This window comes from Myotis davidii, unplaced genomic scaffold (genome assembly GCF_000327345.1).
Source record: "Myotis davidii unplaced genomic scaffold, ASM32734v1 scaffold370, whole genome shotgun sequence".
NCBI lineage: Eukaryota > Metazoa > Chordata > Mammalia > Chiroptera > Vespertilionidae > Myotis > Myotis davidii.
Genome location: NW_006288615.1, coordinates 12420382 through 12447504, shown reverse-complemented (window position 1 = coordinate 12447504; position 27123 = coordinate 12420382). Strand labels below are relative to the sequence as shown.

Sequence of the window (27123 nt, the reverse complement as noted above, 5' to 3'; positions counted from 1 at the left end):
GGAAGGAGGTTCAGCAGCTTTCACAGCATCAACAGTTTCTACTGGAACACCAACTCCAAATTCATTTTCAGCCATAACTCTAAAGTAATAAATGGATCCTTCTGTAAGATTCTCAACTTTAAAGCTTGTTTTGCTGCATTTATTGCTCACATTAGCATACGCTTTTCTGGTTGACTCACGTTTGTCAATAACATAGTTCTTGATCTTTGCACCTCCATCAATGATGGGTGGTTCCCACACCAAGATGACAGAGTCTTTTTTCACTTCTTTGACTGTCAAGTTCTGTGGTGGTCCTGGGGTATCCAGAACTTTCACCGTCACAAAAGCAGATTTAGATCCACTACTATTTTCCAGCTTGAGAATATATTTTCCAGCATCATTTCTATCACAGTTATCTATTGATAGATGGGTATAGTTTACACCCTTTTCAATTTGAACCTTATCTGTGAATTCACCTTCCTCTCGAGACCAAGTGATCTCAGGTGTTGGACGGCCTTTGAATGGAATGTGAATTCTGGCAGACCCACCAGCTCTTACCACAATCCCTTTCCTTAATTCAGAATCAAGGTCAAGTTCAGGTGCTTCAAGTTTATCTTCTGGTTTCACAGTACCAGGAACGGATGTAGCCTCACCCAAGCCAACTTTATTGAGGGCACAGACTCGTATTTTATACTCTTGGTGTTCAGTGAGTTTTGAAATTTCAAATCGAGTGGCTTTCAGGCCAGTTGGTGGAGTAATTATTTGCCATTCTTCTTCGTCTGCCGTACAGATTTCTACTACATATCCCAGGATCTCACTGCCACCATCATAGATGGGTTTACCCCAGGCAACTGTAATTGAATTTTTAGTGGTGTCTACAGTGTGTGCATTGGTGGGTGGGCCAGGCTTAAACACAGGATCACAAGCCTTATAATAAACTGTCGCTGGACTTGGTTCTCCAACTCCAGCAGCATTTTCTGCAGAGACTCGGAATTCATACTCATGATCTTCTGTTAATCCTGTTACTCTTAGACGCAAATCTGTAATGCGGCGTTTATTACATTTTATCCACCTAATGCCACTTCTGTCTCTTTTCTCTACGATGTAACCAATAATCTCACTTCCACCATCACTATCTGGACGGTTCCAACAGACAGTCATGGAGTCCTTGGCGATGTTCGTGACTTCCAGGCTTTTTGGTGGTCCAGGGAGCACAAATGGATTTTTCATCAGTACTGGTGCAGATTCCAAAGGCTCTCCAACACCATATTTGTTGACAGCCATTATACGGAAAATATATTCATTTCCTTCTAAGAGTTTGGTTACTTTCAGAGAGTTGGTCACAACTTGGGAAGCAACAACAGTCCAGGCAAGCCGACTCGTTTCTCTCTTTTCAACAACATAGTGAGAAATGTCACTGCCACCATCTTGTAGTGGTGGAGACCACGTTAAAGTGCATTTTTCAGCAGTGACTCCAGTAACCTGAACTGGTCCTTCTGGAGGTCCCGGTCTATCTAACACTTTCACATTTACCGGGAATGACTTAGAACCTGCAACATTGGAAGCTCTTAAAATATACTGTCCACCATCAATTCTAATGGCATCTTTTATAATAAGTAAAGCCTTGAAATCTGTGTTTTTTATTTCACATCTAGCAGATTCTTCAACTTCTTTATCTCCTCTTAACCACTCAATGGTAGGCAGGGGCTTTCCACGGACATCAGCCTCAAGCCTGAATGTTTCTCCGGCATTAACCACAATTGTGTCTCTGAATTTTGGATCCATTGAAATTCGTGGGAGTTCAACCTCATCCTTGGCAGTTATTGGTCCAGTACTGTCAGAGGGTTTACTTACTGTACCAGCTGCATTCTTTGCAATGACTCTGAATTCATACCTTTGATCTTCAGTAAGGCCTGACACAGTAAATTGAGTTTCAATGACATTTGTGAAACTAGCTTTCATCCAACGACCATCAGGCAAATCACGTTTTTCTACAATGTAACCTGTAATCATACTTCCACCATCATATACGGGTTTGGTCCATTGTAAAGTGATCTCATTTCTTTTAACAATTATTGCTTCTGGGGTTCCTGGTGGGTCACAGGGATCTCTGGCTACATAGCATTCAGAATTCTTGCTTGCTTTGCCTACACCAACAATATTTTCAGCATAAACTCTGAATTCATATTCAATGCCTTCTTCAAGATTGACTGCTTTAAACTGGGTGTCATGAATAATAGTTTTGTTGACTTTTGTCCACAAAATACTATTTCTTTCCTTTCTTTCAAGGTGGTAACCTATAACTGGGCTTCCACCATTATTGATTGGTTCATGCCACTGTACAACCATGGACTCTTTGGAAATGGCTGTGACAAATGGTGTGCCTGGAGGGCCAGGTTCTTTGTAGGGATATTGAGCTACAATTGGACTAGAATCCAAGCCAAAGCTTTGTCCATATCTGTTTTCAGCAAATATTCTGAATTGGTATTCCGTACCAGTTTTCAGTTTGGTTACTTTGAGTGTAGTTCTGGCAACAGTAGCAGAAACAACTTCCCATACGGTGGTGGTTGTATCTCTTTTCTGAACAATGTAGTTGGTGATCTGGCAACCCCCGGTATATAATGGAGGGTTCCAAGATAATGTAATACTTTCGGCACTGACTTCATCAAATTTAACAGGTCCTTGTGGAGGATCAGGTTTATCTAGAGTTATAATTTCAATGGATGCTGTTTTCTGACCAACAATATTAGCAACTGTGATTCCATAATGTCCACCATCATCCTTATGAGTTTCTTTAATACTGAGTACAGTGAGGTCAAGTGAATCTGTAACATTGATTCTTGTAGTCTGCTTCAGTGGAGCACCATCTTTAGTCCATGTAATGGTTGGCTTAGGACGTCCAGAAATTGGCACTTCTATTTTCAAGTCTTGTCCAACCTGTACACTATAATTATTGAATGCAGGTCTTACATCTGGCTCAATGACCAGATCTTTGGCAACTATTGGAACTGCAAGGGACCTAGGATCACTTCTTCCCTTTTCATTTACAGCAACAACTCTAAAAAGATATTCCTCTCCCTGAGTTAGGTTGGAAATCACTGCTTCAAGGGACTTGACTCGTGCACACTCTGACCATTTCTCACTCTGTTTAGCTTGCATTTCCACAATATACTGAATTATTTTACTGCCACCATCATGTTCAGGCTTTGTCCAACTCAAGGAGACACTGTTTCTGGTGACATCATCCACAGTTATTTTTCCTGGAGGTTGTGGGACTTCTGCAACCTTAATTGGATCAGCAGTGCGGGCAGGAAGGCCAATACCGTACTCATTTTCAGCTGTGACTCTAAAGTAATAACTGCAACCTTCTTGGAGTTGATCAATTTTCCAAGAATTCTTATGGCAATTTGTTACAACTGCAGCATATGATTTTCTTGTGGCTTCGCGTTTCTCAACAATGTAATTTTTTATTTTGGAGCCACCATCCAGCAAAGGAGGCTCCCATGTAATTGATACTGAGTCCTTGGTGATATCTGTGACTTTCAGGTTTACAGGTGGACTTGGTGTGTCTAGGACTCTCACAGTAACAAAGGCAGACTTTGTTCCACTGCTGTTTTCTAAGGTGAGTGTATATTTTCCACTATCATATCGGTTGACATTGTCAAGAACAAGAGAGGTGAAACTGCTAGTGACATCAATTATAGCAGCATCTCGGATTTCACCATCCATTTTCCCCCATTTCACTTCTGGTGTAGGACGGCCTTTAATAGGAACAAATAACCTTAAGGAGCCACCTGCCCTTATATTGATAATTTTCCTTAGTTCTAGGTCAAGATCAATGTCTGGTGCTTCCAATTTTTCTTCAACTAGAATAGGTCCAGGGACATCAGCATGTTCTCCAACTCCAGCTTTATTAACAGCACAGATGCGGAAGTTGTACTCATGCTTTTCCAACAGCTTCTCTACTTCTAAGTTTGTTTTATTGATTCCGGTTGGTGGAGTGCACATTGTCCATTCACCGTCACTCACATCACATTGTTCAACAATGTATCCTTGAATTTCACAGCCACCATCGTATATTGGTTTGCTCCAAGAAAGGAAGACAGACGACCTGGTAATATCTGTGACTTTTGGATTGTTTGGAGGTCCTGGTTTATAAATAGGATCACAAGCCTTTTGGTAAGCGGAAGGTGGGCTTGGTTCACTAAGTCCAGCAGCATTCTCAGCTGACACTCTGAATTCATAACTGTGATTTTCTAGGAGTCCAGTTACCCTCAAGCGCAATTCTCCAATCAAACGTTTGTGGCATCTTGTCCATCGGATGCCCTCTTTATCTCGTTTTTCAAGAACATATCCAAGAATTTCACTGCCACCATCAGATGCTGGCCTTTCCCATACAACAATCATTGAGTCCTTGGTCACTGCTGTGATTTCTGGAGCCTTTGGTGCATCTGGTACTACAAATGGATTCTTAGCAATTACTGGCTCAGATTCAAGAGGTTCGCCAACACCATATTTGTTTACAGCCATTATACGGAACATATATTCATTGCCTTCAAGAAGCTTAGTCACCTTGCAGCTGAGAGTTTGCACGTTGGCATCAACCACAGTCCAAACTAAGCGGCTGGTTTCTCTCCTTTCCACAATATAATTTATGATATCACTCCCACCATCCTGTAGTGGGGGTTTCCAAGCCAGTGTGCATTTTTCTGCTGTAACTCCTGTTATAACAACAGGTCCTTCAGGCGGCCCTGGTTTATCAAGAACTTTGACATTTACGGTAACTGATCTCTCGCCTGCAACATTTCTGGCCTTCAGTATGTAATTTCCACTGTCAATGCGTACTGCATCCTTTACGCTGAGACTGGTGGCAAAGTCAGTGCTCTTTATTTCTAGTCGAGTTGTATTTGATAGCTCCTGATCACCTTTTAGCCATTGAGTAGTTGGGATTGGTTTGCCATGAACATCTGCATCAATCTTGAAGAATTCACCAGCATGGACCACAATTGTTTCTTTGTATTTGGGATCCATACTTATTCGTGGTGGATCTACCTCATCTCTTGCAGTTATTGCTCCTGTGCTTTCCGATGGCTCGCTCAACACTCCCGCAGCATTTCGAGCTATAACCCGGAACTCATACCTATGATCTTCAACCAGGCCAGTTACTTCAAATTGAGTGTCAATGACATTTGTAAAACTAGCTTTCATCCAACGGCCCTCAGGTAGTTCTTTCTTCTCAACAATATAACCAGTGATCTTGCTTCCACCATCATAGGTGGGTTTCTTCCACTGAAGAGTCACAGAATTCCGTGTGACAATGATTGCCTCTGGCCGCCCTGGTGGATCACATGGGTCACGAGCTACGTAGCATTCTGACACTTTGCTTGGCTTGCCAATGCCCACGATGTTCTCTGCAGAGACTCTAAATTCATATTCAATGCCTTCCTCAAGGCCAGTTGTTTTAAACTTGGTTTGAGGAATAGGCGTTTTATTCAACTTAACCCAGAGGATGCTATTTCTTTCCTTGCGTTCTAGATGATAGCCAATGACTTTGCTACCTCCATCATTGACTGGCTCGTTCCATCGTACTTCCATGCTGTCCTTGGAGGAGAGTGTTACAAATGGTGTGCCAGGAGGACCAGGAACTTTGAATGGATACTGGGCTACAATAGGCTCTGAATTGAGGTAGGTGCTCTTTCCGTATCTGTTTTCAGCTGCAATCCTAAACTGATATTCACATCCGGTCTTTAATCTGCAAGCTTTTATTGTTGTCCTTGCAACAGTAGCTGACACAATTTGCCAGGTGGTGGTGGAAGTGTCCCGTTTTTCTACAATGTAATTATTGATAGAACTTCCACCATCATATTTAGGTGGGCCCCAGGAAAGAGTAATACTATCAGCCGTCACTTCATCTATTTTAACTGGTCCAGTCGGAGGCCCTGGCTTGTCAAGAACAACAACATTAAGAATTTCAGTAGCTTCACCAGCTGAGTTTGTCAGTTTAACCGTGTAATGTCCAACATCTTCGCGGCAGGCTTCCTTTATTGTCAATAATGAATTATTTTCGGTGCTCTCTGCATTTACTCTAGTTGTCTGCTTCAGTGGCACCTCATCTTTAAGCCAGGTTACAGCTGGTGGAGGGCGTCCAATGAATGGAACATCAACTTTTAGGTCTTCACCTGCCAGTACAGTGAAAGTATTAAAGAGGAGTTTGAAGGCTGGTGGAATGACAAGATCTTTGGCAATTACTGGCACACTCAGTTGTCTAGGATCACTGATGCCCTTTTCATTCTGAGCTGAAACACGGAAAGAGTATTCTTCACCCTGAATTAATCCAGTTATAGTGGCTTCAGTGACTTTGACTGTGGCACACGTGACCCATTTGTCACTACCTTTGCTCTGCATCTCTACAATATAGCCTAGAATTCGGCTGCCTCCATCATGCTCTGGTTTCTCCCAAGAAAGCGACACGCTGTTTCTTGTGACATCCACCAAAGTTATTTTTCCTGGAGGAAGAGGTCGTTCTGATGCTTTCACAGATTCTGCAGTTTCAGCAGGCAGCCCGATGCCATATTCATTTTCAGCAAGAACCCTGAAATAGTAACTACAGCCTTCTTGAAGCTGGTCTACCTTCCAGGAAGTCTTGTGGCAATTTGTTGCAACAGTTGAATATGCTTTTCTTGTTGACTCCCGCTTTTCAACAACGTAGTTCTTTATTTTTGAACCTCCATCAAGGAGAGGAGGCTCCCATGTCAATGTGACAGACGTCTTAGTGACCTCCTTTACCTTCAGATCCTGGGGAGGGCCTGGTGTATCCAGTACCCTAACATTGACAAATGCAGATTTGCTGCCTGAGCTGTTTTCTATAGTTAGTATGTATTTGCCACTGTCGAATCTGTTAACATTTCCAACAATAAGCAGGGTGTAAGAGCTGGTGGAATCAATGCTAGCTTTATCCAAAGATTCTCCATGTTCCCGGCTCCACTTCACCTCAGGCGCAGGCCTGCCTTTGATTGGAACAAAAAGTCTCAGAGTACAACAAGCTCTTATAGTAACAACTTTGCGCAGGTCAGCATCCAGTTCAATCTCTGGAGGCAGCAACCTGTCTTCAGCCTTTGGAGTTCCGGGAACAAGTGCAGGTTCTCCAATTCCTTCAGAATTCATGGCATAGATCCGGATTTTATACTCCTGATTCTCTATGAGATTGGTGATGGTGTAAGACGTTGCCTTGAGACCAGCTGGCGGAGTGACAATCTGCCATTCATCTTCCTCTGGAAGGGCAATCTCAACCATATACCCGGTGATTTCGGAGCCGCCATCATAGATGGGTTTATTCCAAGCAATTGAGATGGATGATCTGCTTGAATCTAGGACACGTGGGTTACCTGGTGGGCCAGGTTTAAACACAGCATCACAAGCCTTGTAAAATGGACTGGTAGAGCTTGGTGCACTAATTCCAGCAGCATTCTCAGCCATAATCCTGAACTCATATTCGTGTCCTTCGGTCAGTCCAGACACTTTAAATCTTAAATCAGTAACAGTTTTTTTGTTGCATTTCACCCAGCGTTGCCCAGCTTTATCACGCCGTTCCACAATATAGTTTATGATTTCACTTCCACCATCAGAGTCAGGATGTCCCCAGCAGACTACCATTGAATCTTTAGTAATAGTTGTGACTTCAGGGTTTTTGGGTGGATCAGGGGGTCCATAAGGATCCACTGCAAGCACAGGCTCTGATTCCAGTGGCTCTCCGACCCCATATTTATTTACTGCCATAACGCGGAAGATGTATTCATTGCCTTTCAAAAGTTTAGTAACCTTTAGTTTTGTTACTTGGACTTCTGCGGCTACATTTGTCCATGCCAATCTGCTGGTTTCACGTTTCTGAACCACATAATGATCAATTTTGGCACCTCCATCATCCCGTGGAGGCAACCAGGACAATACACATTTTTCTGATGTCACATCAGATACAACTAAGGGTCCTTCCGGTGGGCCTGGTCTATCAAGAACTTTGACATTGAAAATATGTTTGGCAAAACCTCCAGGATTAGTTGCTGTAAGGGTATAGGCACCACCATCCCTTCTTAATGAATCCTTGTTTACCAGAGTAGTAGAGAAATCTGCAATTTTTATTTCTAATTTCCCTGTGCCTTCCAGCTCCTTTCCATCTTTGGTCCATTCCATTGTTGGAGGAGGGCGACCTGAAACATCAGCTTCCAGCTTGAATGCTTCACCTGCTTTTAGTATAATTGTGTCCTTAAATTTAATATCCACCATGATCCTTGGTGCTTCAATGTCATCCCTGCACGTGATAGCATCCGATGGCTCAGATGGTGGACTAATAGCACCAGCAGCATTTTTGGCAATCACGCGGAATTCATATGCAGCATCTTCTGTTAGGCCACTGACTGTAAATTCATTCTCCAAAATGTTGCTGAAGTTGGCCTTCAGCCACCGTCCATTAGGGAGGTCTCTCTTTTCAACTATGTAACTAGTAATTTTAAAGCCTCCAGTATATTCTGGCTTAGCCCATTTAAGGGTCACGGTGTGTCTAGTAATATTCAGAGGAACTGGTTTCCCAGGTGGGTCGATGGGATCCAAAGCAAGCATGGGCTCAGATGGCTTGCTTGGCTTGCTTTTGCCTGCCATGTTTTCTGCAATCACTCGGAACTCATAAGCAATACCATCTGTAAGTCCAGTTGATTTGAAAATGTTGCCTGGCACTAATGCTTTGCTCACATTCTGCCAGAGTATACCATTTCGTTCTTTTCTTTCAACATGATATCCTAAAATGGGGCTTCCACCGTCAGAGAGAGGTTCATGCCAGCTAATTGTCATTGAGTCCTTGGTAACTGCAGTTACCTGAGGGGTACCAGGAGGCCCAGGAACCTTAAATGGATAATTGGCAACTATTGATGCTGATGTGATGCCTGGTCCAACTCCGTATCTATTCTGAGCTCTTACCCGGAATTGATATTCCACTCCGGTAGTAAGGCGGGTGGCTTTATAGGTAGTGCGAATAACAGTGCTTGCTAGTTCGGTCCATGTAGTACTGTCAGTCTGTCGCATTTCTATTACATAGTTGCTTATTGGTACCCCTCCATCGTTCTCAGGTGGGTCCCAGGAGAAGGTTACAAAATCAGATGAAACTTCATCGAATTTGATTGGGCCAGTAGGTGGTCCTGGAATATCATGGACTTGAATGGTGACGACATCACCAACCTCTCCTACAATGTTCTTTGCAGTTAATGGGTAGGGCCCACTATCACTTCTTACACACTCGTTGATATTTAAGATGGTTGAAGTTGCTGTATTTTCAATATTAACTCTCTGTGTTTGTTTAAGAATCTGGTCTCCTTTTTTCCATGTCACGGTGGGCTTTGGTCGACCAAGCACTGGAATTTCTACTTTGATGTTGTCACCAGCTCTGGCAATGACTAATTTCTGATAAATGCCACGGAGATCCAATTCTGGGAGCATTGTCTGCTCCTTGACAATGACAGGTCTGCTTTCTCTGGGGGCACTTCGCCCTGCACTGTTCACTGCCATCACTTGGAAGGTGTATTCTTCCCCTTCAGTGAGATTCCTCACCACACATTCTAACCCTTTCACGGTTGTAATGTGGGTCCACTGGTCAGAGCCTTTCCTCTGGGCTTCAATCACGTAGCCAGTGATCTTACTGCCACCATCGTGTTTTGGTTTGGGCCATGCCAGGCTGACCGTGCTCTTGGTTATGTCCATGATGTTCAGACTTTCTGGAGGTAAAGGTGCTTCGGAGGCTTTCACAGGTTCTGTTGTTTCTGTTGGGACACCAATTCCGTATTCATTCTCTGCCATCACTCTGAAGAAGTATTCACATCCTTCGGTCAAGCCGGTAACTTTATATGTGCATTTATGGCACTTAGTGGTGACTGTGGTGTAAGATTTTCGTGTTGCTTCTCGTTTCTCCACAATATAGTTTGTTATACGTGAGCCCCCATCCACCAGAGGGAGGTCCCAGTGCAGGGTGACACTGTCCTTTGTGATGTCAGTAGGCCTCAGGTTAAGGACGGGTTCTGGTGTATCCAAGACTCTGACGTTGACAAAGCCACTTTTCTTCCCGGCAGGGTTTTCGATAGTCATCACAAATTTACCGGTGTCATATCTGTTGCATTCTGGGATAATCAGAAGAGTGAATGATTCTGTGTTTTCAATGTTTGCTCGGGTTTTAAGGTTGATATCATCCTTGGTCCATGTCACTTCAGGAGCAGGACGACCTTTGATTGGCACAAATATTCTAATACTGAGTCCTGCTCTAACAACAAGGGTCCTTCGAAGCTCAGCATCTAGTTCGAAATCAGGAACCATTTCCCTTTCTACAATTTCAACATCTGGAACCACTGCTGGCTCCCCAACACCTGCATCATTGACGGCACTGATTCTAAAATTGTATTTTTCTTTAGTCTGAAGATCAGGGACAACAAACTGAGTGATTCTGAGGGCAGTTCCCGTGGTATCTTTTATCCAGGCCTCCTCTCCTACTTTTTGATGCTCTACGATATAGCCAGTGATTTCAAGTCCACCATCATAATGAGGCTTGCCCCATGCTAAAGAAGCAGATTTCTTCGTAGTATCAGTGACATGTGCATTTGTAGGTGGTCCTGGAGGATCTGAAAGGAAACCAAGACACCAAAATATATATTAGGAGATTGACATTTAGCTAAATTAAATAAAATATTTGCAGCCTCAAATGAGCAGTGTGGAAAAAGGCAAATACTAACATGCTGCATCTTTCATTAAAACAAGATTTGAAGCCTCACTAGGAGGACCAATTCCTGCTCTGTTTTCTGCACTGACGCGGAATTCGTAGGTGTTTCCTTCCTGAAGTCCTGTGACTTTGCATCTGAGGTCGGAGACTGGTGTCTTTGTTGCTCTCACCCATCTCAAGCTTTTCTTTTCTCGCCTTTCCACATGATATCCTGTGATCTCACTACCACCATCATCAGCTGGTCTTTTCCAACTGACAGTGGCAGTGTTTTTAGTGACATTTGATACCTCTGGTTTTTCAGGAGGGCCAGGGGGACCTGAAAAGGAAGCACATTTATGAGAAATCCTGTTTCCTAAACTCTGCCGTAAGTATTTACTGATCGCTTCCCTCACATGCTGTACCTACCAAATCTGTCTACCATTTTGACAGGTTCAGACTCCACCGGTTCTCCTTTGCCATACTGGTTTACAGCCGAGACCCGGAAGAGGTACTCATTTCCTTGGATGAGTTTGGTTACCACATGCCTGCAAGACTGAATATCTTCAGCAACCACTGTCCACAAGAGTCGGCTGGTTTCCCTCTTTTCAAGAACATAGGACTTAATTGGTGAGCCGCCATCTTCCAAGGGAGGTGTCCATGTAAGTGTTGCTTTTTCAGCAGAAACATTACTGATTTCAATGGGACCTGGGGGACCAGGTACATCGAGAACTGTCACCTTCACGTGTTCCTCCTTCGTGCCAAAAGGATTGGTAGCAGTGATGGTGTATTCACCCGCATCTTTTCTAGTGGCATACTTGACAGCAAGCATGGAAGATGTTGGGGTGGAAGTGATCTGAACGACATCTGATAGTCTAATGTCCTTTCCTGCCTTGGACCAGTTTGACTTGGGAAGGGGTTTGCCAAGAATGCTAATGGCGCTCAAAACAATGGTCTCTCCTGCTTTCACCGTTAGCCCATCTTTTATTGTAGGATCAAGGACAATGGTTGGTGCCTCTGCAAAGAAAAAAAAATTACATTTTCATCAGAAAAGGAAGGAGGCGTAAGTTGATGTTTTTATGTGCACAAAAGTAAAATAGACCTACCATATTCATCCTTGCAAATAATGGTTCCTGTACTTTCTGATGGGGCACTGATAGCACCTGCTGTATTCTTTGCTCTAATTCTGAATTCATATTTTCCACCTTCCACAAGGTCAGTTACAGTAAAGACACAATCGGGGACATTAACATGGTTTGCTTTCATCCAAGATTTGGAAGGTAGGTCCCGCTTCTCCACTATGTATCCAGTCAACTTATGGCCACCATCGTATTTGGGCTCAGTCCAAATGAGAGTCACTGAGTTCCTTGTTACACTGATAACCTCAGGCTTGCCAGGAGGATCTAAAACATGGGGGGAAAACAGTCAAATACCAATGTGGTTTTTTTCATGCAGAGAATGCACCTGGGTTTTCCTTCATATAATGACTTACCAATGGGATCCAGTGCCACAACAGGCTCCGATGGCAGGCTTGGCTTGCCTACTCCTGCCAAATTGATTGCCATCACTCGGAACTCATATTCCAGACCTTCAGTTAATCCTGTCACTCTGAAGTCTTTCATCCTAATAGGAGTCTTGTTCGCTCTCTTCCACAAAAGGCTGTTTCTTTCCTTGAACTCGATATGATACCCTACAAGAGACCCAGTGATGTGTCAATTCAGAGAGAACTTACAAATGTAGCCTGATTTTGAAATACTATATGTGTTTTTGCTCAAATAACTTATATATGGATATGTGAGATAATCATTCTTGTTAACATCTATACTTTTGTTTTTTACTATTTTTTTAAATTTAAATTCTTTATTGTTTAAAGTATTACATATGTCTCCTAACATATACACTTTTATTATGTAGGCATTATGCCATTTTTTTTCTCTTGGAATATACATATTTATTTATTGTACCTTTTGTTGAAAAATTTTAACTTACAGAAAATGATATTATCACTAAGAAAGCCTTTCTTTATAAACTATTATATTAGGAGGGTTTCAATGAGGTTAAGCATTAGCTTAATGAATTCGTTTAATTAATGCTTAATGTATTGAATGCTGATGTACTGAAAGGAAAGTGCACACAGGCAGACAGTGCTATATAAATACATTCAACTTGTTTTTAGGGAGGAAGCTTTAGAGGAAACATTAATGCGAAAGCTGGAGGATAAGAGCAAAATAAACACCTGTAATTGGAGAGCCACCGGTTTTCCTGGGGTCCGTCCAGGTTAGAGCTACCGAGTCATGTCTGACATCCACAATGTTGGGAGGTGGGGGAGCATCGGGCACATCTAGGAAAATATATGGCAATGGAAGATTTATAATAAGAAACTTCCTCAAAACCACATTTTGCTTTATATTTCCTGACACTGAGACACTCACCGAAAGGATGTTTAGCGACAATTGGCTCTGACTTCAGGCCCTCTCCTACACCATATTTGTTTTCGGCACTGACCCTGAAGGTGTACTCCATGCCCTCATGAAGCCTGGTTACTCTGAAGGTGGTTTTCTGGACAGCCGAGGCGCAGGTCACCCACTTGTTGTTTACAGAGTCTCTCTTCTCCAGGATATAGTTGGTGATTTCAGAGCCTCCGTCATCTTTTGGGGGACCCCACTTTAAGGTTATGGCTTCTGCTGTGACCTCATCAAATTTGATTGGCCCAGTGGGGATGCCAGGTTTGCCAACAACTTTTATAGAGAGAGTTCCTTCCTTCGTGCCAGCGACATTTTTCAGTGTGATCGTGTATTTTCCGGCATCAGATTTTTGGCAGTCCCGTACGACAAGGGTGGTGTTAACTGCAGATGACTCCACACTGACTCTTGTGTCAGTTGCTAGAGGGTCTTCCCCTTTCTTCCAGGACACCGATGGGGTTGGCTTGCCTTTTATGGGGATCTTAAGACGGAAGTTGCTGTTTTCTTTGGCCAAGTAGCACAAATCAGGTAGATCCTTTAAGTCAAGGTCAGGAGCCACTGGGAAACAGCAGAGACAAATTTTTATTTTTAAGACCAGCAATTAACTTTTTATATTGTTATGGTTTGTAAAGAACTTATATAGAAGTCAATTGAGTAAGGCCCAAGAGTGTATTTTTGCTGACAATAAAGAGAAAATGAAGGTGCAGGTCAAAAGGCTTACCAACATCATCCTTTGCCACGACGACGATTTCGCTTGGGGTTCCTTCTCCATTTTCATTCTCAGCACTCACCCTGAAGGTATATTCCTTCCCTTCTATCAAATCTTTTGCAAAGTACTGTAAGTTTAATGCTTGCATAACTCGTTGCCACTTATTTTCGTCAGTTAGGAAATCGACTACATATCCGGTAATTCTGCTTCCACCATCGCTGCGAGGCTTTTTCCAGCCGATGGTACAAGATGACTTATTTACAGATCTCACTTTCAGATCCACAACTGGTCCCGGGGTTTCTGAAGCAAAGGAGAAACGGTAAGCCTAAGCCCCGGATAACCAAGGTAAGATGTCACTCAGAATGTCAGGGTAGCATCTCATTTGCTCACCGGAAGCTTTGACGGCATCACGTGTTTCACCGGGATCACCAATGCCGTACTCATTTTCAGCAAACACCCGGAAGAAGTAGGACTTGCCCTCCTCCAAGTTAGATACCCTGAAGCTTGTTTTGGGGCACTCCGTTGCCACTGTAGACCAGGACTTCCTCTCTGCGTCACGCTTTTCTACCACATAGTTTATGATGGGGCTTCCACCATCAATAATGGGAGGATCCCAAGTAATATAAGCAGAATCTTTGGATATTTCCTTAACAGTCACATTGACAGGTGGCCCAGGAGTATCTGGTAAATGGTAAGTAAGAAATAAATGTGTAAAAAAGGTATAGAATTGCATTTTTAACATGTATGATTTTGTTTCAAACAAACTTACCCAGCACTTTCACCACAATGGTATATTCCTTTTTACCACAGCTGTTCTCCAGAGTCAAGATATATTTTCCTGCATCATATTTGTTCACATTTTCACAGCGCAAGAAAGTGTCAAAGTCGGTTGACTTTATGTCCAGTCCAATCCTTTCTCTTAGATTGGCATCCGGTTTAGACCAAGTGATCTTTGGAGGTGGACGTCCTTTTACTGGTACATATAGTCTCAATGTAACGCCAGCACGTAATATAATTGTCTTCCTCAAATCAGCATCCAGTTCTCCCTCAGGTGGAACTGTTTAATTTTGGAGTGAAGAAAGTTAAATAATTTAATGGGTCAGACATATTTCCAAAGACTGGACTTAACCAACTCCTAAAATACGTTTCTTTTCTAGAACTGATTTCTTGTTGTTGTTTTTTTTTTTTTAAAAAAAATCCTTAATTTAATCCTCAAAACTTTTGTCAACAGTTTCAATACTCTATAGCAATTGTTGATCTTACTATTTTCCAATATCCTATAGGCTAATCCAAGTTTTCCCAGAAGGATCTTCTCATACACCTTCCATACTCTCACACTCTGCATATTAAAAGTAAATGACTGGTTTTTAGCTCTTGTCTGCTCTTACTTTTCTTATCTATTTTCACTGAAAGCACTCTGTTATAGACTCTAACTCTCCTTTTTTCTTTGTAGGAATAAAAGTACATAGGGGATGAGATATAAGTAATTCAAAATAAAGGAAGAATTGGTTATGAACCAGAGTGAATAGAAAAATTAAGACAGACAGCCTTCTAATCTATATTTATGGAAAAGGGTGGGTTAGAAGAGAAAATAAAAAACTGTAAGAATAATAGCCCACTACTTAGTTAAAAAATCTCCTTATGCTCAGAATAAGATTCCTATATTCCAAGAGAATGACTCTTTTGAAGACATGTCATTCTCCTGTAAGTATGAAACGCTTTCCAAAACCACAAATCACTTTGCATTCCATTTGGCCTATTATACAATACCACAAATTACCAACCCAGCTCTCCAAAAATGTATTCCTAGAATTACCAACTCCAAAGCCTATAAACAAATAAATGTACACAAGGGAGTTTACACATGCCCCCTGCCCCCTTACAATATGACTGATGAGAAAGCTCGATGTATTCTTCCTGGTAGTACTTACTTAGGATATCCTTTGGACAGTGGTTGTCTGGCACATCACTGGGGTCACTGTAGCCAACCTTATTAACGGCGTACACACGGAATTGATATTCTATGTTTTCCATCAGGCCGGTGACCTCAAAGCGGGTTTTCTGCAGCTTATCTGGTAAATTGCACCTCACCCAGTTAACAGAGTCAGCTCGTTTTGCTTCAACAAGGTAACCAATGATAGGGCTACCACCATCATAGGCTGGCTTGCCCCAAGAAAGACTCACAGAGCTACGGGTTGTATCATACACTTTAGGAAAAGCTGGTGGGCCAGGAGGATCTGAAGATAAATAATAATAATAATAAAATTTTTTCATTAAAACCTCACTCCTGGTTGTTTAAAGTTGATTGCAACACAGGATAAGAGACTTTTTCATGAGCACTTACACAGAGGGTCCCGAGCATAAACAGCTTTGGATGCATCACTGGGCTTGCCTGGGCCAGCCTTATTTATGGCTGTAACTCGGAACTCGTATTCGGTGCCTTCTTGGAGACCTGTTGCTTTGATAGTTCTTTCTATAACAGGTTTCCTGTTGACCTTAGTCCAATTAACTGCCTGGGTTTCCCGCTTCTCAACCAAATAGCCAGTGATGGATGAGCCGCCATCATCTGCTGGTGGTTTCCAGCTTACAGTCATGTGATCTTTGGTTATGTTACTAATGACAGGAGGATCACAACGTCCTGGTGGGTCTGCAGAGAGTGATGGAAAAGTTAATATCCCCTCTTAAAGGTAATACTTAAAAAGTAAAATGAAAAGCCACAGGAAAATGTTCCTACCATATGGGTTTTTAGCAATTGCTGGTTCAGTTAAGATTGGATCGCCCACTCCATATTTATTTTCGGCACAAATTCGGAACTGGTACTCGTGGCCCTCTATCAGTTTCTCCACACTGCAGCTGGTGATGGGCACAGTCGCAGAGACCTGGGCCCAGTTGGGTCTGCTTGTTTCACGTTTGTCAACAATATAGTTGGTGATTTCTGAGCCTCCATCTTCAAGAGGAGGTTCCCAAGAAAGCATTGCACGGTCTGAATACATTTTATTGATTTTAACAGATGCTGGAGGACCTGGTTTATCTGAAAGAACAAGGGAGAAAAGTGAAGTCTTTCACTAAACACACATGAAATGGGGAATGAGTAGAATGGAGGTCTGGAAACCTGGCTGCAGTCTTTATATTCTCACTAACCTCCCATATGACCTTGGAAGTCACTTAATTTTTCAAAACCATAATTTTCTCACATGGGAAATTATGTAACTGAAATATGTAATCTCGAATGCTCTTTTCAGCCCTAAAATGCTGCTGTTCCGTGATGAGAATAATTCTATGACTACAAAATACACATCAGGATATGCATCTTCCCTCATTATTATTTTGTAAATTCTGTTACATCACATTAGCCAAAATAAAACATGAGATTCCAGTTAAGCGCTTTAGTTACCTAACACTTTAAGCTTAATGGTGGCTGATTTGGAACCGCTTGGATTTTCGGCAGTAATGGTATAGTCTCCTGAGTCCTTCCGGTTCACGCTGAACAGCTCCAAGGTGCACAGGTTCCGCTTCCGGGCCATTTTGATGCCTTCTGCTGGTTTTAGCAGTGTGTCATCCTTCTTCCAAGACACTGTTGGTGTTGGTTTTCCAAAAACAGTAGCATCCAGGCAGACATTAGTTCCAGCTTTGACAGTAAGCAAAGATTTCATAGCCACACCCAGTTCTATCCTGGGAGGAACTGGAAAAAAAGAAAAGAAAATGATTTAATACATGCAAAGCTCTATGTCATTAATAAAAGTGGGAAATTCATATACTCTGTGTCTTTCAAGACAGAGTTTTTAGAATTAACATATTCATTACAAAAGAAATGCAGGTTTAAAGTAGAAATTCGATCATGTGAAAATATAAAGAAAAAAATAAAGATCACTTACAATGCCAACATCCTGAAATTTTCACTATCATTTTTGGGGGGGTCATATTTCTGTGAAAGTGTATGGTTAAAAGGATATGGTCTTTTCGTTTAACTGCTTTTTTTAGTTTAATATGTGATTAGGATTCTCCATAATATAATTTTCATGTCTGTCTACAAAGTACCTATCATTTTTATTCTTTTCTCCACAGATGTAGATTTCCTTTTTTATTAGGAGAAATATACATCATGAGTTCTGTCCTTCGCCTCTGATACTCAACAGAATCTTACCATTTTCTGCGAGGATGGTCACTGGGTCAGAAGGTTCCGAAGGCTGGCTGATGTTTACTGCTGTCTTGGCGATTGCTCTGAATTGATACTGAGCATTCTCTTCTAAGCCAGTAGCTGTGTACTCTTCCTGGGGAATCTGGTGTGGTGTAGTGTTGCACCGTACCCACTTATCACCAGGAAGTTTGCAAGCTTCTACGAAATAGCCAATGATTTTGCTGCCTCCGTCATGTTTTGGACGAGCCCAGATGAGGGATACAGTACTCTTGGAAACATCGATAACTTCAGGCTTTCCTGGAGGATCTAAAGCCAAAAGAGGTATTCTCAGCATTTTTCTTAATGGCAAAAGTTTTAACGTTCCATATTTCACATTATCCCTCAGAACACATTCCTGAGTGGCAACAGTAGTCTTCAGAGATTCTAAAATTTAAATGTGCCCCTATAATACTTAGAAAAACCCCCCAAAACTCACCAACTGGCATTCTTGCAGTCACATATTCTGTTGGTTTGCTGGGTGGGCTGGATCCAGCTTTGTTCAGGGCATAGATTCTGAATGAATACTCAAGACCTTCTATAAGGCCAACACAGGGGTATTCAGTTGACCGGACAGGAGTATCATTAGCTTTCACCCACAGCAAACTATTTCTTTCTTTGCGTTCAATCAGGTAACCAGTGATGGGGCTTCCTCCATCACTGTCTGGCCTGTCCCAGGCCACAAATATGCAGTCTTTGTTGACTTTCGTGACTCGTGCATTCTTCGGTTCACTAGGAACATCTGGAGATGAAAACAAGGGACATGTCAGTTTCTCCCTTAAGAAACAGACTAGAAAGAAGACATAATTTTTTTCTTCCCAAAAGAAACATACCAAATGGGAACTTAGCCAACATCTTTGGAGATGTGAGAGGCTCTGAAATGCCAAATCGATTTTCAGCACGGACCCGGAAGACATACTCCTGCCCTGGGATCAATTTTCCAATTCTGCAGGAAGTTTTTGTCACTGAAGCTAGCGCTGTCACCCAATCACCTCGGCTTACATCACACTTCTCCACTACGTAATTGGTGATGTTACTGCCTCCATCCTCCAGCGGGATATGCCATGACAGGGAGCAAGCATCGGCGTCTATGTCAGAAATGTCAAATGGAGGCTGAGGGGGCCCAGGAGCATCTGCATGAACCAAGAGGAAAGAAACATAAGAACAGGAATTTGATAGGAGAAATATTTTTGATCTTCATATTGCGATGTCCGTTTGGCTAACACTTAACTTACCCATGACAATAACTTTGATTTTCTGAGTGTCTGTCCCAGAGCTGTTCTCTGCAGTGAGGCTATAATAACCACTGTCTTTCCTAGTAACGTCTTTTATGATCAGAATAGAAGAAGTATCTGTTTTATGCACAACCAGGTGGCTGGATGTGACGACATCATCTTCTCCTTTTTTCCATTTACAGGTTGGATGAGGCTTTCCATACACATGGGCTTCAATTCGAAGTTTCTTCCCCGCTTTGATTGTAATTTGCTCTGGCATAAGGATCTTTGGTGGCACTAAAAGGAAAATAAAAATATGTTAATCTTGTGGGGAGGTTAGTTTCCTCTGATGGGCAATTATACTAGTGTGTTTCAAATTGTGGGTTTCAACTCTGAGTGGGTTCAATTAAATTTGGCATGACAGCTAATATTTTTCTTAAAAGAATGAGATTGAATTGAATAGAAAATATGAGCCCAGTATACAGAAGAAAGATAGGTGTTGCTTCAAGAAACTTCTTTTATGTGTGTGTGTGTGTGTGTGTGTGTGTGTGTGTATACCATGTTCTATATACATACACACATACATATATATGTGCTGTGTCATGAGTTATAGTTTATTTACAATGTATATGGGCTCAAATGCTTTAAAACCACTGTTTTCTACTATTAGTGAAGTATTTCTGGAACTATATTCCCCAGGGAAAGATGTCTACATGTGAAAAGAAAATTCTAATACATTTTCTCACAGGATAAAGATGAGACAATGACTACTTACACAGCTGTTCTTTGGCTTCATACACGCCTTCTGCTTCTCTCGGCAAACTGACTCCAACAGAATTTCTGGCCACTACTCTAAATTTGTACTTCTTTCCTTCCTTGAGGCCAGTGACGACAAGGCTGAGATCTTTAACCACTGAGTATTCTGTCCAGCGATCTGCAGGCTGCTCTTCTTCTCTGTAACTTATGATATAGCCATCGATTTTAGCTCCTCCGTCCCGCAGGGGAGGTAACCAAGCTAACGTAGCGCTGTTCTTGGTCATTTCAGTAACTTCCAGTTTCTTTGGTGGATCTGGCTCACCTAGAAGAAAAACGTGATTTAGAAGCTGTCCAGGTAACCTAATCAAATCCATTTGTTTATATACTTAAGTGTTTAGTATGACACTTGCTTCAAAGTACATGGAAACTGGTGGGTATGTTGAAAATAAATAGTACAAGATGAGTTAAGGAGTGAGTTGGATATTTATTTGTATTGTTTGGGTTTCTACAAGTTAATGCTCTATCAGTAGTAGATCAAAATGTTTAAGTACCTTTGTAATACTTTAAGCAATAAAAAAAAAATGTTTCAGTATCTTGACCTTGCTAACGTAGGGGACTGGAGTTAAAAAGAGGAAGAAGGGATATTGCTTACTTAGGGGATCTGATGCAAGCACTGGTTTGGGGACATCTGTAGGAACGCCGGGGCCATACTCATTGACAGCAGTTACTCTGAAGAAATATTCACTTCCAGGGACAAGATTGGTAACTTGGAAGCTCAGTTTCTTAACTTCAGGGGTAACTGTTGACCACGTCTTTCTCTCTGCATCACGTTTCTCCACAATATAATGTGTCACCTGGCTCCCACCATCATTCTCAGGAGGGGCCCAGGAAATGTGACATGATGTTTTGGTGACATCCGAAACTTTCAAATCAGACACAGGTCCGGGAGTATCTGTAAAGAACCAGAACATCACATATACATGTCTCCCCAGCCTCTTCACTGACAGATGCCTTTTTGAAGAGAAGGAAGAAGCTTGTTAGTAACCCACCTAATACTCTGACGTTCACGAACACGGCCTTTTCTCCTGCTGAGTTCACAACTGTCAAGGAATATTTTCCTGAGTCATCACGAGTAGAATTGGGGATGACAAGGAAGGCCATCGTATCGACAAGATCAACTTGTCCTTTTCTGACCACGTTATCAATACCCACTCTTCTCCAAGTGACTTTAGGGGCTGGTCGCCCTCTCACTATGGCAAACAGGCGAATCGGGCATCCTGCTCTCACTGTGACCAGTTTCCTCATGCTGGCATCCAAATCAATCTCCGGAGATTCTGCAAATGACATGAAAGCCATTAGCAAAATTCACAGAATGTGGGGAAGTGGTGTGAGAAGTGAAGATGAATGAATGAAATGAAATTATAGGACCTCACCTAAGATTTCTTTAGGTTTAATGGCATCCTTTAGTTCTGCAGGGCGCCCAATGCCAACCTGGTTTTGGGCACACACCCTGAACTCATATTCCTGGTTTTCGTCTAAACTGGTAGCAGTGAATTCCATGCGAATAAGTTGAGCTGCAGCATTGCACCTTTTCCATCCTTCATCGGGTGATGCATCTTCTTTCTTTGGTCTCATTTCCACAACATAGCCAATTATTGGTGCACCACCATCATACACTGGTTTTCCCCATCCAAGAGTTATGGAATTTTTGGTTGTATCAACAACTTTGAGATTGGTTGGTGGACCAGGTGGTTCTGAAAATAAATTATTTAAGAATAAATTTATGCATGGTTAACTACTACTAGGATATTTTAATCCATAATTTTATATAGTCTATTCTCAAAGATAGGCTTTTCAATATCTCAAGTACTGAGTCCTTATTTTTTTCCATAAAATTAGGATCTACCATTGTTCGTATACTTCAGGTGATTTGGTAAAAGATCTACTTTGAAAAATGTTGGATAAAATAAAGTTTTGAAGTTACAGAATTAATTTATTTTTCTAACCACTCTGTACTTGAGATTAAGAGTTGGTATAGTATCAGAAAAAGAAAAAATATCATACCTATGGGGTCTTTTGCCACCACTGGTTTTGATGGCAAAGATGGTTCTCCAATTCCAATTTCATTTTCTGCCTTGACACGGAACTGATATTCATGTCCTGGGAAGAGATTCTGTACTTTCAAACGTCTCTCAGGGATTGCACTCTTGTTAACAGGGACCCAACGTATTGAATGTTTTTCCTTTTTCTCCAAAAAGTATCCTGTGATGGACTTTCCACCATCATATTCAGGTGGACTCCAAACCACAGTCATTTCTTCTTTGCTTACTTTAGTGACATCTGGGGGATCAGGGCGACCAGGTCTATCAAATTTGGTTTTTGCAATGACTGGTTTACTTTCTGTTGGAGGCCCTGTGCCTATTTTATTTTCTGCACGGACTCTGAAAATATATTCATTTCCTTCTATGAGACGTGTTACTGTAGCACTGGGTGTTAAGACAGCAGCAGAATAGGTAGACCAAACCATGCGTTTGCTCTCACATTTTTCTAGAATATAATTTTGGATTTCACAGCCACCATCATCCTCTGGTGGATCCCAGCGAATAGTACACCTATCACTGGACACATCAGAAATTTTCAGATTTCTTACAGGACCAGGCTTATCTAAAACATTGACAGTGGCGTAGGCCACAAAACTGCCAGCTGTGTTAGTTGCTGTAATTACATATTTACCACCATCACTTCGCTTTGCTTTAGTAAGAGAAAATTTAGATGAATCAGCACTGGTATCAATCTTGACCCTTGGTGATCTTGTTAAGTCTGTAGCATCTTTGTCCTTGGTCCATGAAACTTCTGGAAATGGTTTGCCTCTAACACCTGCCTCAAGTCTAATGGTATCCCCTGCTTTAACAGTTAATACACCGCTTAACTTCAGATCAAGTACTGGTTTCTGTAAATCTTCCTTCACAACAACTTCCTCTGTCTTTACCCAGTCACTTTCTCCACCTTCATTTTTTGTTTGTACTCTGAACTCATAAATCTGGTTTTCAACACATTTGTCCACCATGAAGTGGGTTTCTTTAATGCTTCCTTTATGTCCTCTTTCCCAGTCAGCAGAACCCTTCAGTCTCCTCTCAACATGATATGATAGATTTGGGCTGCCACCATCATAATCAGGCCGCCGCCACTTTAGATAGACAAATGTCTTTCCTTTATCTGCAATGTGAAGGTTTTCAGGCTCACCTGGTCTATCAATAGGGTTAATAGCCAGAATTGGAGTTTTTGTTTCAATGGTTGGCCCAACACCTACTTTATTCTCTGCGCAAACTCGGAAGTAGTATTCATTGTTGGCTAAAAGGTTCGCCTTGATTAATCGCTTAGTGACATCCGAAGCAACGATTGACCAGCCTTTCTGGTTTGGTTTGCGAGATTCCACTATGAAATTGGTTATCTCCGAGCCACCATTATCTAGTGGGTTTTCCCAAGAAACTGTACAGTTCTCTTTGTTTACATGGCTAACCCTTAAATTCTGGCAAGGTCCGGGTCTGTCAAGGACATTAACAATAGCGGAACCTTGGGCATGTCCACTGCTGTTCTTAGCGGAGATGATATATTTGCCGTGATCAGCTCTAACAGCTTCTTTAATTTGTAATTCAACACGAGGTAGATCTTGAATGATGTCAACCCGCTTTTCACGGACCAGTACTTTGCCTTCCTTGGACCAAGTTATGTCTGGTTCAGGTCTGCCTTTGACTCGAGCAAGAATATGGATAGTTTGGCCCACTCTAACGGTAATAACATCACGACAAGTAACATCAAGTTCTACTTCTGGAGGATGAAGGATGTCTTTTGCAATCACAGATTCTGCCAGTTCTCTTGGCTCTCCCTCTCCTACAATATTAGCTGCCTTTATACGGAATCTGTACTCAGTTCCTTCAATTAGTCCTGGTACTGTAAAGGCACATTGCCTAATGAGTTCATCTTTATTAATCCTGTTCCACTGTGTCGTACCAGCCTTCTGACATTCTACTACATAGCCTAGAATGGGGCTACCACCATCACTGAGAGGCTTTGTCCATACCAAGTCAGCTGTTTCTTTGGTCTTGTCTTTCAGTTTAGGATTAATAGGTGGTCCAGGTGGTTTGATGGGCCGGCAAGCTTTTATTGGGTCAGAACTTGGGGATGGATTGCTAAGTCCTGCAAGATTTTCAGCAAAAACTCTAAACTCATATGTATTTCCCTCATAGAGTCCTGTCACTCTAAACTTCAAGTCCGCTATAGGTGTTTTGTTGACCCTCACCCATTTGCCAGTTATTTCTCGACGTTCTACATAGTAACCAGTTATTGGGCTGCCACCATCAGATTTTGGCAGAGTCCAGGACAACATTGCAGAATTTTCAGTAATGTCAGTAACCACTGGTTTACCTGGAGGCGATGGAGGATTAAACTTATGTTTAGCAACAGTAGGTGTGGAGTCAAGGGGAGGACCAACACCCATCTTATTCTCTGCACTAACTCGGAAAACATATTCAGAGCCCTTTTGCAGATGTGGGACTTTCAGCTTTGTCTTACTGCTTCCTGAAGAGACAACACCCCACGTATCTTTTCTTGTATCTTTTTTCTCAACGATATAATTTATCACAGGGCTTCCTCCATCATCCCTGGGTGGCTTCCAGGAGATAGTCATATGCTCAGGGCTAATATCCAGAATATCAATAGGACCTGTTGGTGGACCAGGAACATCAAGGACAGTAAGATGTACAGCTACTGTTTTGGTGCCAGCTGCATTGGAAACTGTGATTTGATATTCCCCAGTGTCTCTCCTTAAGCAGTTCTTAATGGTGAGTACAGATGAGAAATTGTCAGTTTCAACTGTGTAATGTTCATCGGTTTTAATCTCACTCCCATCACTTGTCCACTTTGCAGTAGGAAAGGGTACACCTCTTATAATGGCTGGGAATCTGACTGTCGTTCCAGCTTTTACCACAAGGCCTTCAATTAATTTCACATCCAGCTCCACAGATGGAGGCACTAAAAAGTAAACACAAAGAAATTAGATTTTTAAAAAGAAATAGGCATAATTTTAAAAAGAAACAATAATAATGCCAATCCAAAAATTACCTAATTTTTCCTGACATTCTATTGGAATAGTTGTGTCAGGGAGACTAAGACCCACGATATTTTCAGCTTTTACACGGAATTTGTAGATCTTTCCTTGTTGTAGTCCAGTAACAACACACTCTAAATCTGGCACAGTCTTAAACTTAATCCAGTCTTTGGTTCCTTCCTCTTGATATTCCACCAAATAGCCAGTGATTGGAGAACCACCATCACGATCTGGCTTATTCCAAACAAGGGAGACTTCAGTCTTGTCAACATCTACATGGTGTAGGTCCTTGGGTGGCCCGGGGGGATCTTTTCAAAAGAAGAAGTTATGATGAATAAAGAATATTCTCAAAGACGGTCAAATAATATTTTGTATTTTGAGGAAGCAACTTACGCAGAGGATCCACAGCCTTGATGGGTTTAGGTGTTTCAACAAAAGGACCACGTCCATACTGGTTCTCAGCAGCCACTCGGAAGAGATACTGATTGCCTTCGTTAAGATGTTTAGCCCAGTGACTCTTTTTCTTGGACGTAGTTGAGAGAGGTGACCACTGGGCGCCTGCAACATCTCTCCTCTCAACCACATAATTTGTAACAACAGAACCACCATCATCCAGTGGTTCCTTCCAAGTAAGGTAGCAAGAATCTTTCCTAATTTCACTGACTTCCAGATCTCGAGGTGGCCCAGGCTTATCTGAAAGTGTTAAGAAATGCAGTTATATGTGATTTAATACAGATAAGAGCTCAAAATATATCACAATTTACTTTTAACTTGTTTTTACATAAAAAACATCCTAAGTATTAAAATTCTTACCTAATACAAGCACTTTTACGGAGACAGTTTTTGAACCAGCTGGATTCTCCACTGTTAAGGAATAAATTCCACCATCCTCATGGGCAGCGTTACGAATTTCAAGCTTGCTACCAACTGGAGTAACATCAATTCTTGCTTTAGTTGGAGCCTCTCTGTCTTCTTTTTTCCAAGTTACTTTTGGGAATGGCACTCCTTTGATGATGGCACTAAGTCTTAGAGTATCACCAACCTTTATATGTTGTTCTCTCGCCATGTTGGCATCAAGAATCAACTCAGGGGGTTCTTGAATAAAGACAATAGTACTTTCAGGTTTGAGTTGTTAAAGAATTTTACAAATAAGTGTATACATTGACACACCTATCTTCCTTGAAAGAAAGCTGAGAACATTTTACTCACCAAGTCTATCTTTTACTAGTACAGGCTCAGGAACATGAGCTGGATCTGATTCACCAGCTTCATTGACTGCTAGTACTCTGAACTTGTAGGTTTGACCATCCCGAAGACCAGTGACTTTATATGTAGTTTCAGGACATGACTCAGGAGTGTGATTGGCTCTTCTCCACTCTTCATCTCCAACTTTTTGGTACTCAACGATGTAACCCAGAATCTTGCTCCCACCATCGCGACGTGGTGGCTGCCAAGTTAGGTCAACTGAATTACATGTTGTATCTATTGCTTCAGGATTAACAGGTGGACTTGGTTTAGCTATATAATAGAAGGAAAAAAAAAAGAATTATAATATACCTGAAAACAAAGTTGGATAATATGAAAACTGAATGAATGCTTTAATACTATACCAATTGGATCTTTGGCAAAGACTGGTTTGGATGGTGGGCTTGGGTCTCCAATACCAATTTCATTTTCTGCAGCAACCCGGAATTCATACTGACACCCTTCTAGAAGATCAGGAACCCTGAATTTAGTGTATGGATGGATCGGCTCTTTGGTAACTCTAGCCCATCGTTTAGACATAGTTTCCCTCTTTTCCAGGATGTAGTTTGTTATGGGCTTTCCTCCATCATTTGGCTTGTTCCAGGTTACTAATGCAGAGTCTTTGGTAACTTCCGTAACAATTGGCTGGTCAGGTGCATAAGGAACCCCTATCATAAACATTAGCAACATGTGTTAGAAATTTAATTTTTCCTATTAACAATATCAAACATTGAATCACAAAAATGAAGTG

General features: G+C 41.7%; 1 protein-coding gene across 1 annotated transcript in view; it reads right to left on the bottom strand.

Annotated features, from left to right (window-relative positions):
* TTN (titin) overlaps positions 1-27123 on the bottom strand; it is a 283199-nt gene that overhangs the window by 40434 nt on the left and 215642 nt on the right. Inside the window, 28 exon segments of the mRNA XM_015561820.1 lie at positions 1-10631; positions 10743-11045; positions 11135-11722; positions 11812-12108; positions 12198-12395; positions 12942-13046; positions 13138-13725; positions 13889-14176; positions 14267-14557; positions 14646-14933; positions 15808-16113; positions 16221-16523; positions 16611-16907; positions 17271-17558; positions 18021-18320; positions 18490-18792; positions 18884-19183; positions 19286-19561; positions 20040-20342; positions 20673-20972; positions 21070-21354; positions 21454-21774; positions 22085-25051; positions 25142-25435; positions 25521-25820; positions 25941-26222; positions 26337-26645; positions 26738-27040. Coding sequence (XP_015417306.1) covers positions 1-10631; positions 10743-11045; positions 11135-11722; positions 11812-12108; positions 12198-12395; positions 12942-13046; positions 13138-13725; positions 13889-14176; positions 14267-14557; positions 14646-14933; positions 15808-16113; positions 16221-16523; positions 16611-16907; positions 17271-17558; positions 18021-18320; positions 18490-18792; positions 18884-19183; positions 19286-19561; positions 20040-20342; positions 20673-20972; positions 21070-21354; positions 21454-21774; positions 22085-25051; positions 25142-25435; positions 25521-25820; positions 25941-26222; positions 26337-26645; positions 26738-27040 — 21614 coding nt within the window.